Below are 15,113 nucleotides of genomic sequence, written 5' to 3'. Positions count from 1 at the left end.
TCTGAGGGAGGGGGGAAGCCACGGGGAGGTGGGTTAAAGCCAAACGGAGGAGAGGAAGAGGAGAGGTGGAGCTGGGAAAGCACCAGAAGCGGCAGACGGAGCGTACAAACGTGCTGCGAATAGACGGAGGCAGAATCGACAGCAAGCAGCTTCAACACACACAGACGTTCATGGGCATTCACTCCAGTACACATTCCTGACATCTAGGCTGGACTAAGAACAAGTTTGCATTCTGCCTTGTCGAGGGTTAGAGGAGACGATGAAGAGCAGGGGAGACGGCGCTCGCCAGCGTGCCTTCTGTTAGGGATTTCACTCAGAAGAACGCCCTCACCCCGCTGCTGCGCAGAGAGGTGCGGCGGGAGCAGCAAAGCGTGGAACCACTGAGTGAATCAAGCCAAGTGGACAGGATGATCCTGATACTCTGTGTGGAAAAAGGGGTGATGCTCAAACTCAGAGGAGGAGGGGAGAGTCTGCAGATGGGACAATAAGAACCTCTTGGGATGAAGAAGGTGAGAGGAATTCTGTTTCCATAACCAGGAAAATAATCAGGGGAAGATGCTGGAATATTGTAACGGACCTGAACATCCTCTTCGCAAACTTCTGCCAGGACTTCTGTAGCAACTCTGAACTGAACGTGTCTGCTGGATAACTGTGATTCTTTCATTTCTTCTTCTTGTTTGCTGCACCTGGGCTGCCCCCATCCAAACAAGTAAAGGGGCAGGTCTCACAGTTCGGGCTGAAAATAGAAAATGAAAAAGCTGCGGTGTTTTGTGTTTGTGGGAGGGGGGGTGCTATCTTTGTGTCTTCATGAAATGAATCGTTAAACCCAGAGGATGTGACAGGAAGAACTGCAGCAGCTCCTCAGAAGTAACAGACCTTCACTGGAGATCGGGTGCTGGCGGCGCCATGCTGCACGTTGATGGTCACGCAGGGTTTCTTCAGGAGGTGCAGGCACCGTCATGGTGGTCCACTGCTTTGCTGATGGTTTGTCTGCAGCTGCCCTGCCTGAACCTTGTACGGGCTGACGCTAACCTGTCTCAAGGAGGATGTCTGAGAGCCTCGGACATCCTGAGCTGCACCGCTTTGGGTCTGAACCAGGTTCCCTTGGAGCTACCGGTCTCAACCGTCACTCTGGATCTGAGTCACAATAAGATAGAGGAGCTGAAAAGTGGTGACTTTGAGGGACTCCTTCAGTTAGAGACCTTACGTTTAGCGCACAACCAGCTGACTACCATCCAGCCATGGGCATTCAGGAACTCCTCTGGGGCTCTGCTCCAACACCTGGACCTATCGTCCAATCAGCTTCGTGTTTTGGAGCAGCACTTTTTTCAGGAGCTCTCTGGACTTCGGGAACTTCTGCTTTTCAACAATCGGATGGTGCGCGTGGAGACTGCAGCCCTGGATGGACTCAGAAATCTCCACAAGGCCTACCTCAGCCATAACCGCCTCACGGACTTCCCCTTCTTCACTATTCAAAAGCACAGCCACCCTCACCTGTCCATGTTGGACTTGTCCTCCAATCGGCTCTTCAAACTGCCGCTGGAGGACATAAAGAACCTGCCAGAGCTGGTCCAGAAGGGACTATACCTGCACAACAACTCGCTGCTGTGCGAGTGCTCTATGTTCACACTGATGAGGTTTTATGAGCAGAGGGGCTTTGCCTCTATTAAACATTTCCGGGAGGAATACATCTGTATGATCAACGGGATCCAGAGGGGCATTCTGCGCTTCCTCCTGCACAGTCACTACTTTGACAAATGCAACCTGACAGTGAAGATCCCGGCGCTGATGGAGCAGGAGAGCAATGTCTTGGTGAAAGAAGGGGCGGCCCTGCTGCTTCATTGCATAACCACCCTGTCCAGCCACAGCATCACCTTCTTCTGGGTCACACCAAACTTAGAATATGTGGCCCTACCAGGAAACAATGGGTCTTTAAAAATGTTCCCTAATGGCAGTCTGGAGATCGTGGAGGCACGGGAAAGGGACTCTGGCATTTTCTTGTGTGTGGCTCAGGACCGGCAGCAGAACGAAACCTGGGAGGTCAACGTGACCGTGGTGGGGCACCATGGCGAGGACCATGAGCCATTCAACACAGGCTTCACCACCCTACTGGGCTGCGTGGTGAGCCTGGTTCTGGTACTCATGTACCTTTATCTGACACCCTGCCGCTGTCCACCATGCTGCAGGGCCCGCCCAGCAACCACCGCCACTCCAAGTCAGGCCAACGAAGGTGTGGCTGGAAGTGCTCAGTCCTCTATTCTTACCCCAACCCCACCAACCACTACCGAGGGCCCAGGTCGAAAGGTTAGTAATAACAAGCATGTGGTTTTTTTGGAGCCAATCAAAGAGCAGCAGAACGGCAGACTGAGGGCGGGGCTGGGTTTGCTGCTGGGCATGGATCAGCCAAAGCAGAGGGGCGGGGAGACAGACTCCTTTATGTGCGTCTTCTCAGACAAGTCATGCTGCCACAGGGACACGACCTGCTGAGAGGCACACTGGATGGCACTTTACCCTTTCCTCCTTCACCTTCCCATTACCCCCCACCCATCCACACAAAAAAACACCCCCAACCCCTTGCAACCAACAGACCCGAGCATGAGAGTACTCCTTTAAGACTGAAAGCAGTACCGCCTGCTGTTTGAGCCGTCTAAATCATCCAAGTGCAATTTCTAGAGATCTGACACTGTTACCCAAACGTTAGCGCTGCCCTGAGTCGGCCTGCCAAGCCCAAAGACAGAACCACGTTGAAGGGCTAAGGCAGGGGAACCCTCCATGACAGCAGAAAGAGGTGGCTGTACCAAGCCGTAACCAAAGAAAGAGAGCGGGGAGGGGTTGTCAGAACCGACCGAGGAGAGGATGCGCCACCATGAGCATGACCTGCTGCTAGAAAACATCCCTTTAAGCACGGCTTGTACCTTTAAGAAATATTTGCTACAGATGCCTTCTTTACTAAAACAGCGGAGGGGAAAACGAATAACTTTTCCGTTTTGTGTGATCAGAGGAACAAACCCCAGCGTACGGCTCCATCACAGCACCAGACGAGAAGAGGAGCTTTTAGCAGCTAAAGTTAGAAAGCCTTTTTGACAGCATCTTGCCGTCTCAATTCCTGTCACTAAGAATCAGACACGAACAGGAAATGAATAAATGAAAGATCAGCTGTCATCTACCATAAGGGATTTTTTTTTAAGCTGTATTAATGTGTGTTCTTCTTTTTTAAGCTTGTTTAAGTCAAATTATGTCAAACTGTGGTGGGTTAGTGGGGTATTTCTATTAGACTGTTGTTTTTGCACTGACCGCCCCACCCCCCACTCATCTGTCGTCCTGTTTGTCTGTTAATAAACCTGCCTGTCTGCTTGTCCACCTTGAGTCTTGCTCATTGATTCAGCCATATGTGAATGTGCACAGCCACAACGTCCGACAGAAAACCATGCAGCAACCTCAGTGCCCCGGCTCAGAGGGAGAGGAGTTGTAAGTAAGGTTGAGACAACTGGAGTGAAGATAAAAGCAGTCAAATCACAAGAAATCAGATCAACTTAATCTTAATGTTGGGTTTTGACAGAAGAGTTGATCCCAATCTTCTGTGATGAATTTACACTGCTGCTCATTAAGACTGTTTACGTGACCATGCAAACCTGATGTCTGGAATTACTCAGATGATTGTAATAATCACAATTGACTCATGAATGTGCACTTCAGAAAATCTGACCATTTAAAAGCCTGGTTAACAGGCTCCAGAGCAATATTTATATATTATTTTAGTTTGTATACGTAGAAATTTGGATCAGAATTTCCGTTTTGTTTATGAATTCTGGTCTCAGAACTACAGCTTATAGATCTGCAAAATAGGCACCAACCTTCTGCTGCCCTTCAGGTACGCCACCACTGTCAAAGAAGTCAGATCATTGGCAACAAATTTATGTCTATACTAAAGATTTCGCAACATAGTCGCTCATGTTGAACAATTGTTTTTATTTTTTTGTATTTTGTCTTAAGTTTCGATTGCTCAACACACCCAACGGGGTGCTACATAATTGAGGTCACAGCTTTGGAGGATCTCAGCCCGTCAAATTTAGCAATAACACCTGATCGATGCCACACCAGAATCTACTGAGCTGTGCTCTGAAATGTTTCTGCAAGTCGACCTCGGCATTGCTCACCTAATTGTGTTTAAGCAGGAATTGAGCAGATAACAGAAGCAAAAACCAATCAGACCCAGGGGGATTCAAACACACTCAAATACCTGTAGACCATTAAGGTTTGTATCCCTCTGGTTATTGATTTATGCTTAAATCCATGTTTGACAACTGACAAACCAAAAACGAAGAAAAAACTTTAGTGCAAAACATTGATGTTCTGATACAGCAAAGTACTTTGCTTTTTAAAACTAGTATTTAAAAGTTTAGTAAATTCCTGTTTTGATATTAAAAACTAGATCACATAGAAATAACTAATTGATTTGGCTGTTTATTTAAATGAAGATTTAAAGAATGTCCCATCCATCCAACACTTAGCAGCAGTTTCTGCATTTTATCAGGTGTGGTGGCCTTTCACAACTGCCTTCATGCATAAATATAACATAAAACAAGACAAATAGTTAAAGCTTTGTTTCAAAAGCAGTCGTAGAGGCAGCTAAACCAGATCTTAACGTCAGAGCTGCAAGTTTGGAATAAAAACAGGATTCTCTATGTGAACACCTCTGTTAAAGTAAACCAGTAATCGATCTAAAGATTCTTCAGTGCACATTCTGCTGATAAAATCTATTTAATAGATACCAAACAAAATACCTACACTGAGCAAAGACCTCCAGCCAGAAACAAGCTGAAAGTTGCAGGCAGATTATAGTCTCTGCTCACATGACATCAGCTCTTCTTATGCCCCTGAAATAAACAGCTTCTTCAGAACAGATCCTTCTCAGGTTCTGTTTATTGGAAAGACCGATTTGGAGGAAAATTTTGAAAACAATATATGGCTTCTATTGTTGGTTCAACAATTGTCCTTTAGCTGTGCAGAAAACATGCAATCGTGTGAAAACTTTAAAGATACCTAAGATTCTCTCTAGATAGTATTTTTTGCTTTCCCCAGTTGTCTCTGAAACACCTCCTCAAATCACCATCCAGCCTCAAACCTATCCTCCTTTTTGGTCTTAATCCAAAAACTGTGTTTTCTTAAGACTCTACAGCCCGTTAACAAAGCATTTAAACTTATAAAAGCTCTTCTTTCTTCAAACTGTTCACACACATTTAAATTACAGCCTGAGAGAACAAGCATCTTTGTAGCTCACCCAGATGGGCAGAGCGTTTATATCAAAGTGGACTTTAGGAGATTAAAATAACACTGAGAACCTGCACAGTTCCTTTCTGTGTCTTACTTACAGCTCATGTTTTAGACTTGGATCCAACTCTGATGAACAGGACTGTCAATCACAGCCTTGTTTCTGCCTCCTCAGCAGATTCTTAAAGCCTGACATAGAGAGTTGCAGAGGAGGAGGAGTGTTGGCAGGAAGAAGGAACAAACACATGAGGGGAGGCTGATGAAAGGATGGAGAAAATGAGGCAAGATAATAATGATGAGGAGAGTGGAATGCTGTAGAGTTCAGATCCATCTGTGTGATTTCCTATGTCCTGTTGAGTCGCATTACACAAACATTCGGTAGCACCGTGATGGCCATCATCATCATCCTAGTGCTGCTGAGTACCTAGAAGGAAGTGGGAGCAGATTCATGGGCAGAGTCACATCCATCACCTCACTCTAACAGCCCCTCAGAGGTCAGATGGATTTACCGCCTGCAGCTTCAGCACCAGGTTGAGTTGGCGTCAAGAGAAATGCGATCCACGGATTTTATCGATCTATACCTACACTAGCAGGTTAAAATACATTGATAAAATTGGCGTCTGTAAGGCCTATGTCACATGCGCCCCACGGGGGGGACGACAACAACTACAGGTGCTGCAGGTTTTTGTGGTCTGGGCCTGTGGGGTTTTTTTAAGAGAGAGGAGCGGCTGTATCTTAGGGGAGCACAGGAGCGTCTTCCAGGTGTTAGCTTAGGTGTTAGCTCCTCCCACATGGGTCTGGAGCATCAAATTTATTAACATATTAACACATTTTTGGACATGCATCGAGCAGCAAATTTGATGCGTGTTGAAATACAGGCATCCAACGTGAATTTGATGCACAAATCGCATTTGGTCTGATCGCAGCATAGTTGTTAATAAGATGTGCGTACTAGCCTGTACTGACTGCACATGAACGCCGCATGCAGGGGGTATGGACGTGATACGTAAGTGACTGTAGGACGCCTGTATAAAAACGATGCTCTAATGGTCTACTTTCCTACTTATCACTTGAACGGCATTAATGGGCCCCTTTTGCAGTGTTCAGGTTTTGGGGTAGAAACTAACTTCACACGTACATGGTATGTAAGTGTTTTCTAAGACCTGTCACCCACAGCATATCCATAGAAAGAAATATGCCTAAAAGATTTTTGCTTGGCATTATTCATCCTATAGGAAATTGTATTATACATTAACATCAAGCTAGCGGACTTTGGCTTTACTGTTTTTATGTATTAATTAGGTTAACAGAAAAGGAAAGGCATAAAAGATCTATCTATACTCTTATGGATCGATTATTGATTTATTAAACTTGAATTGATTCATTTCGATTAATAGATTTCATCAACCAAGCCCTAAAGTCAAACTTTAAATGTTCAGGTATAGCATTTTTCTGCCTATGACCGGCATTTTGCAAATGTTTCTCTTCATTGCAGTCACACATCTTGATTGTAAGTTTGTAGATTAAGACTCTAAACACAAAACACTTCACACTAAAGCTCTCTATTAACTCATGTAATTAGTTCTACAAGAATTTGTTCCATTTTCAGTTCTAATGTTGGGTTTCCGCCAATGCCAGTTTAATAGAAATACCTTGAGTTTTCAGAGACAAACCAGAGGTCCAAAAGATGTTCAAGCTCTCAAGCTGAGATCATCAGCACCTGCAGACATTAAGGTCTCTGCAGGGGGGGAGGGGAGATATAAAGTTCTGCTGGAAATAATTTTGATAGAGGAATCAGCAGCGTCACTGGGAAGTTATGAGCCAGTGGCAGCAGTCCAGGATTCATCTTGCTAATCTGACAATTCACAGACAGCAAAGGTTCTCCAAAGCAGAACACAGAAACTGCTGTGAGCACCGTCATCGGCTCTTCTCAAACACGGATTCTCCTGGATTCCCTCCTAAAATGCTGGCAGAACAGCCACGTTGTCATGGCAACTCATCTGGGTCAACTTCAACGCAGACAGATTGGCATGCAGAGTTTAAAAAGCCTGTTCTCAGGAAATCCATCAAGTAAATGTAGTTATGGAGTCATAGAGGGGGTTCAGGCGTCTGCTCGGGACGGATCTATGTTCCATGAGGGCTAAAGATCGATGCCAATGACTGCCTGTTGGATCTCTGAGAAAGGCTGCTGGCAGGGGCCTTGTGAGAGCAGTGTGGGGTCCACCTGTCAGGAGGCCCGACACAGCTCTGTCTGTTTATTCTAAGGCCATGTTTGCTTCAGATAAAGCGCATAAACCCAGTTTGAGGAGGAGTCGCGTCATGGTTAAACCGCATGAGGAGCGCTTCCTGCTCCTCCTCACATGAACAGGTGCTTGTTCTAAGCTGTGTAAACAGTTATTGTTGGTTGAAAGCTGAAGTCAAACAGCAGTTGGATTAAGCACAGAGATGAAGAACACGACAGCTCAAAGGAGATGAAGAACACGACAGCTCAAAGGAGATGAAGAACACGAAAGCGACAAAGGGTCTGTGATGGCAGACTTCTGCTTCAAATCTTTGAATCACATCTTTTTTTTTTTAAACCCTTATGTCAAGCGGGCAGAAATAAAGTAAAAAAATTAAAATAGCAATCAATTGAACTCAGTTATGGGCCACAAGATGATCTGACAAATCTTTCTTGATCCCATTTTGCATCAAATCAAATTGTAGATGAATATGTTCATGACCTTTAAAGTCTAAATCAAACTAAAAGAGGTTTGTGATGACGCCCAATGCAGCATTCCTCTGGATTTACAGCATCTGAGGATCAATCCAACTCCTCCTCCTCCTCGATCTAAGAACCAAGACTAAGATCTTTCAAAGTCTTCCTCCTCCCCAAACTCTGCTTAGCTAAACCGCCATTCTGGCTTGTTTCAGACTCCTCAAACACACTCCGTTCATCCACCTGTAACTCTACTATTATTATTACTCTACTATTCTGTTAAACTAAGTGCATAGAAGACCAGATTTTTTAAAGAAACTTGATGATTGCGTTAAAAAAAGGTTCCTTTAAGGATTTAAGTGTAATTGAGTTCTTTGTCACAGTCAGCTGCCAATCTACGTTTGTTTTTTTAATTCTGGTTTTTGACTCTTCTGACAGACTGTAGTCTTATAGAGAATGAATGAAAGTGCATAATGAGCTGCACAGACGTATTTATTCAGGGGATTGAGTCCATCTACTGACTGTTAGTAATGAGTTCAGCTAAAGAAATCATATCAAATTAACCACCTTCTTTTTAAGATGATAAAAGAAGTGCACTAAAGAGTTTTAATGATGCCGTTTTACAGCATTGGATCCATTTGTAATAAAACATTGCATCTACACTAATAAATATTTTACTTTCACCTCAGAATTTAAACTTTACCTTTAAATGTTTTTATTAAACTAAAAACATGTGAAGCAGAGGAAGTAAAGTAATAAGCCCACCAGTTATTCTTTATTTAATTGAATTTGCTGTCTTTTCAGCACGTACAAGTTCAATGAAACCTTTCCTTAGAAGGTAAAGGTGGAACAAAAACAAAAAAAAACATCATACATTTGCACAATGCTCAATCCTCCACTGAGGTATCTACATCCATCCATCTATCTATTCAAGCTATGGCTTCTTTTTTCCAAAATAAAGTCATCCTTTCTTTCATTAACTCAGTAGGCCATTATCTTTTTCCTCTTTTCATCCATCCATCAATTTATTAATCCAGTGCTCCATTTATCCATCTATCAGTACACCATCCACTTTTTTATCTACACACTCACATTTTCTGATGAGTGCTAAGCTGTATGGGTTCGTCCACAGAGCGTCCCCACGTGTCTAAGTGTGTTTATGTTTTGCTGGGGGTCGCGCCTGAATGAACATGAGTAAACTCTCTTCTCATCCATCAGGAAGGAATCCCCATTTGAAGCTGGTCTCGCTGCAGCGCTCCACTAAAAGACTATGAATCAAACATTCATGAGCGCAGAGAGAAAATGAAAGTCAATGCAGAAGAAGAAGCCATCACTATGCTGTCCTCCATGAATCATTAATTGTCCTAAAAGATAGGAATTCTACAGAAGAGAGAAAAAAAATGTTTACAAGCATGAACTAGGACATCACTTGGGTTAAAGCAGGAACACAAGTTTCAACATCAGTTATAAAAACCATCTGAGGCCTTGTTTCCTTGGTGATACAATAATAGTAATGATGGTTAAGGTCAATCCTCATTCATCCAGCTATTTTATTAGAAGTTATACAGCAAAGCTGAGTAGTCTTAGCTTGGGGGGACTCGAGACTCACCTCATTCAAAACTGAAAATGTGTATTTTCTGCACAAATAATTGATGACAACACACGCTTTTTCCTGTATGTGCAGTCAAGCGGCTGTATGGGAAATGACAGTGTCTAAGTTCACTAGTAACCAACAATGTGCGTGGGCGGGTGTGGTACAGAAGTCCAGCAGTAGATCAGAAGGTTGCAGGTTCAGTTCCTGCCGCTCGTGTGTAAAAGTGTTCTTAGGCAAGACAAAAGGTTAAAGGTTGGCACTGTGTATGGCAGCCATCAGTGTGTGAATGTGAGTGTACATGGCTGAATGGGGATGTGTAGTGCTTTGGAACTTAACCCTTTAACACGGAGCTTCAGGTCTGGTGTTTACATTCTTTTAGCCACCTTAACTCTTGAATTGCTTTTGCAATTTATGGAATTTCTAATGAATTCTGTCCCACAGAAAAGCGATTTTGCGCCAAATGTTATGAAACACTTTATGTTAGGAGCACTTTAAGTCATTTGTTTACATTAGTAATGTGTTGCATATTGGTGCAAAGCCGAAAGGAAAAGCCACTGCATAAAAAGTAGAAATGTTGGGGTAAGTCACAGAGGTACAGTATTTCTAAGAGTGTGTGTTATTTGGGAGGCACTAGCAACATCTGGGTGTCAAAGGGTTAATAAAAGCATTTTTAAGAATACGCCATTTACAATAAGTGCTAAAAATGCTTTGATAAGTGATCCAATTGCCAAACAGATTTTGTTTTAAAAGTCTAATACGATAAATAAACTAAACTCATTAAATGCATAAATACAGTTACTAAGAAAATGGCCTTAAAATACTTTGAAAATGAGAAAATGGTGAGATAGAAGCCACTAAATGCACCAAAAATGTGCGTTTTTTTTTAAATCATTCCTAAATTTTGTAAGCCTGAATGATTCTTTCAGATTAAAAAGGGGCTAAAGTTCTAAACACTCAAAATACATTTGTTTTACAGGAGTAGATCTATTATCAAGACAGGGATGGTTGATTGTAAAATGTCTCTTTTTTGAGAGAAACACTAATTAGTGACTGTTCACTGACTGGTTATTATTCCTGACAGTCAACCTTCTTTTGTGTTTTTCTTTTTCATGCCTCTTCCCCCCCCCCGACCCTGCCTGCCTCCTCTTCCTCAGGTCTATTCCTCAAATCTCTACTCTGTTCTTCCACCTTACATCTCTCCTCCATCTGAATCTCTATCCCTGTAACGTCTCTCTGTCTTGAGCCTTGCCCAGCCTCTTTTCCTGAACGCCTGCATCGTCTCCACAGCGACGGACAGCCAGGAGCAGGACAGGCAGACCGGCCCACCTGTGTGCCGGCATCTTCTCACATGAACACAGACTCACTTTGCATCTTTTGAGAAACATGTTACTTCACACATACAACCATCACAAAGCAGTGCATGCTGGGAAATGTAATCCTGACTGATCAGGACTCATTTTTATGAACAACATTGTGAAGAGAAGGAGCTGAGGAGCAGCCCTAGTGGTCCTGTGATGATGAGGACTTTCAGTAAACCTTATAAAAGCATGCGTCTGTACTCAAGCCTCTAAGTCACAAATCACAAAACATCTGAACATTCCTCATAGTCTGCAAAAACATTGTTGCTGTCCAGTAGGATGGCATCATTCTGCCATAACCAAGTGCATAAATACATGTTAGGATAAGCAACCCCTCAGAAACAGCAGCTGGGTCACCACAGTGAAGGTTACACATGTCTCACAGGATTCTGTTCTGGTTCTGATTAGTTTTTTTTCCCCCGTTTATTTTAATAAAAAGGATAAAAGCCATTTCCTCCAACAGAACTTTAAAGAATAAAGGTAATATTTGGTCCACCATCCGCTGCGCCTTTTTAATGCTTTTTAATTAAGGTTCTTGTATAAAACGCAGCAGGACCGTGACAGACGTCAGCCTGGTGGGGGAGGGGGGTTCGATGCTGCAGCCTTCGAGATAAAACATCTAATTAGTGCTGCACCTCTGCTTTTTGTTAATTAATCTGTCTAAAAATGAAAAGGGCAAGCAGCTTGATTCACAAAAGACACTGATGAGCCGAGCAACATTTGTTCTCCCTTGATGAGCAAAACTCATCAAAGAATGTTAAACCACCACCTGATGGCGCTGTGATGAGTTCTGATTGGTGACTAGCCGACTGACTAAACTCACACCTGCACAGAAAAATCTCCAACTTCCCTTTTAGTTAAACAGAAAATATTAATATTTCAGTACTAAATAACAATAAATTAATATGTTCTGGACAAATATCTCTCTGCAAACGGTATCAATTTCTCATGGCCACAAATATAAGACTATATGAGAACTGGACTGAGGGACTCCCCCCCCCCCTCATGTATTGAACTGAGACACCTGCTGGTTCCAAGATACAATATTCTCACAGACTTTTGAAAAATAAACTCAGTCATTCTATTTGTCAGAATTACCATTCTTGCCCTGCTATCTTTTTTTAAAGGGCCTATATAATCTTTTTTGAGCTTTTAAGTGTATTATAATGTTAAGTCCTCACGTAAACGATCCCCAAGCAGTATTTTAATCCATTAATGTTTCTCTGAGTATTCCTCTGAAAAACATGCGATCTGAGTATCAGCCCCTCCCAATCCAGGAAAACGGGTGGGTGTGACGTAGATAAGTGGGGAAGAGCCCCTTCCAAGAAGAGTCTGCTCTGCCAGCACCGCCCCCAGGCTAACACACGCACACTTGTTGCAGTGTTTGTCAAATACGCTTTCATTTTATATGCAGAATATGTACATCAATCCTTGAAAATGCTTAATCCTGAGCAAAAATATTACGTACAATTTGTAAAAATAAATTTAAAAAGAGTAAATCTAAAGTCAAATTTTAAAAAAGTTATGATTTTCTGTAAAGATTGACACACATATTTGAATCATACTAAAATGTGAAAACAGTTACTGAACATCAAATCAGAACCTTAAAGTTAAAAAGATGTTTCAACAACTTCTTTCTTCTGAAAAAAAATAAATAACTAAATAAAAAACCTGCTGGTGAAACATCACTAAAGACAAATGTTTCTCAAAATTTCACATCAAAGTCAAAGAGTCAGCCAGGAAATCCTCCCGTGACCCCTCCCAGCCTCAGCGGGACATGGCTACATCCTGAAACACAATCCCTTCATTCAGCTGATGGGCGGAGGAGGCAGTGAGTCCACGCGGCAATAAAACCTCCAACGGACTGAGAGGGTGGAAAAAGTCTAATGCTTCGGTGCTGCTGAGCCAATTATCCGCGCTCTCAATCTAATCTGTGGAAGGCTGCGAGCTGCCTCGCTGTCTTTGAGCCCAGATAATGGACCGTAATTAGTGGCATCAATCCCTTCACCATGGAGGAGGGGCGTGGAGAGCTGATGGACAGATGAAAGCTCAGAGTGAACGTCCGAGGAGGAGCAGGAATGAAGGCTGTCAGAGAAGTGATGAAGGAGGAAGAAGAGTAAGCCGCAACTGGAGATTTTCATGATTTAAATAATCGACACAGATAGCAAATCTCTAAATCTGATCAGAGGAAGGCGAGAGCGGGACGAGGAGGAGAGGGAAGAGTGTCAGGTTCACCGTTGATCTACCGAAGAGGAGTAAGAAACTTCCTCTCACTGAAACTCCAGAGGAAGACGTTCTGATGTTAGAAGCGAACAGCATTAATCTGTCAGATTACATCCTCGCTTAGACACACAGTTAAACTTCTTTGACCATTTCAATGTTTTGATGATTATTTTCAGGTCTCCACTCTGAAAGTCCCAAAGCAAAATCAAATTAAACCCCTTAACGTCTGAATTCCTTTCCACCTGTAAAAAATATTTCACTTATCTTTTTGCTTTCGAATAGAAGCTACATTCGGTATATTTGGATCAGAATTGATTAGATGCATATTTGCATCAAAAGGGGTCAAAGGGTTAAGATAAATAAGAAAAGGAGGAAAAGAAACCCAAAACACTTTGTCTTCTGGTTTAAGCAAATGACCTCTGCCAAACTGTATAGAACAATTTAACTATAATCGCAGAAAGAAACTTTCCAACGCAGAAACACGTTTCCAACCAGAGACTCTCAATTGCTGCTAGACAGAATACATATGATATCAAAGAAAAATGGGAATTAGAACCCAACTGTAGAATAGATGACGAAGAATGGGATAATTGTGTGAGGACAGCCATAAAGGAATTAAAAGCCAACTATGGAAAGAATTTGAGTGGAAAATCAAAATGAGATTCTTTCTCACCCCTCTGTCGATCTCTAATTCTATCAGGGGTTCAAGTACAGCCATATGCTGGAGGCAATGTGGAAAGCTGTTCAAAAAAAATAAAAAAAAATATCTGTTCGAATTGTTCATGGAGTGGACTATGGGTCACATACAAACGCTCTATTTTTTAAGTCGGGTTTATTGAAAATATGAGATCTAGTGAAACTGAAAACAGCTCTCGTCATGTACAAAGCCAGATACAACTTACTTCCAATAAACTTACAGCAAATGTTCAAAGACAGAGACAGGAGTTACAATCTAAAAAAAAAACTGAATTTCAAAAAGCAGTGCATTCGAACAACAAAAAAGAAAATGTGTCTATCTACTCGTGATGTAGATTTATTGAATGGATTGGATGAAGGTTTAAAACAAATCAAAAGTTTACATGTATTCAAAAAAACCTACAAGAAGTCACCAATAGTACCGTATAAGGCCTGAAACGATTAATTAAACAAAAAATGTCACTTTAGCACAGTTGCCATGCAGAATTGTACCGTGAATGTTTTGTACACATCTGTAAATAGCAATACGCGTATTGAATACGCACATCATCAGGTTTTGTAAAAAGGGGTGGGAGCAGACAAGATTTTCTCTTCAAGCCACTCCTTTTCCAGCACACTGTATTGTTTTATGTCTTTTAAACCACTGTGTTGATTTTTCATTTGTTTTGTGTTTGAAATAAAAAACTAAACTGAAACTGAATATTTTCTTTGACTGCTATTAATGAATTTTGGAAAAATATTAAGAGGGAGATTGAAACGATGGTAAAACATGACATTCCTTTGAGTGCCCTGTCGTGTTTGCTTGGTGTCTTCCCAGGAGACTTTGGTTCTGATCATAAACTTTTTATTTTATATATATAAATGATATTTGTGATATTTCTAAGTTGTTACAGTTTGTTTTATTTGTTGATGATACTAACTTTTTCTCTTCTGGGGATAATCTGAAAACCTTAGCTAAAAGTGTTGAAATGGAAATGATAAAACTCAAAATGTGGTTTGACTACAATAAACATTGAATATAACAAAAACCAAGTTTATGGCGTTTGGTAATAAAGAAAAAACAGAAGTGACTTTGTCCATTGACAACAGAAACATAGAACAGGTGTCTGAATTTAAATTTTTAGGGATTATGTTGGATGACAAATTAACATGGAAATCTCATATATTTTATGTAAAAAATAAAGTAGCCAAGAGCCTTTTTGTTATGAACAAATCCAAATATATTTTACCATGTGATATTATGCATCTGTTATATTGCTCTTTGGTTTTACCT

At 41.9% G+C, this 15,113-nt stretch overlaps 2 protein-coding genes across 4 annotated transcripts in view; one reads left to right on the top strand and one right to left on the bottom strand.

The window, feature by feature from the left end:
- rnf123 (ring finger protein 123) overlaps positions 1 to 15,113 on the bottom strand; it is a 95,291-nt gene that overhangs the window by 36,129 nt on the left and 44,049 nt on the right. The window lies entirely within an intron of this gene.
- amigo3 (adhesion molecule with Ig-like domain 3) lies at positions 63 to 14,535 on the top strand. The gene is made up of 2 exons (XM_020703377.3): positions 63 to 2,304; positions 10,718 to 14,535. Exons 1-2 carry the CDS (start codon positions 907 to 909, stop codon positions 10,787 to 10,789), a joined length of 1,470 nt encoding a protein of 489 aa, XP_020559036.1. The 5' UTR covers positions 63 to 906; the 3' UTR covers positions 10,790 to 14,535.

The sequence above is a fragment of the Oryzias latipes genome, chromosome 5, assembly GCF_053564925.1.
Source record: "Oryzias latipes strain Hd-rR chromosome 5, Olatipes_Hd-rR_3.1".
Classification (NCBI taxonomy): Eukaryota; Metazoa; Chordata; class Actinopteri; order Beloniformes; family Adrianichthyidae; genus Oryzias; species Oryzias latipes.
This window is presented reverse-complemented; position numbering and strand designations above follow the sequence as displayed.

Bases quoted from the DNA above. Each gene is read 5' to 3' on its own strand.
- amigo3 (XM_020703377.3), top strand. From the start codon at position 907: ATGCTGCACGTTGATGGTCACGCAGGGTTTCTTCAGGAGGTGCAGGCA. The intron at 2,305-10,717 runs GTTAGTAATAAC...CCTCTTCCTCAG, and splicing joins CCGAGGGCCCAGGTCGAAAG to GTCTATTCCTCAAATCTCTA.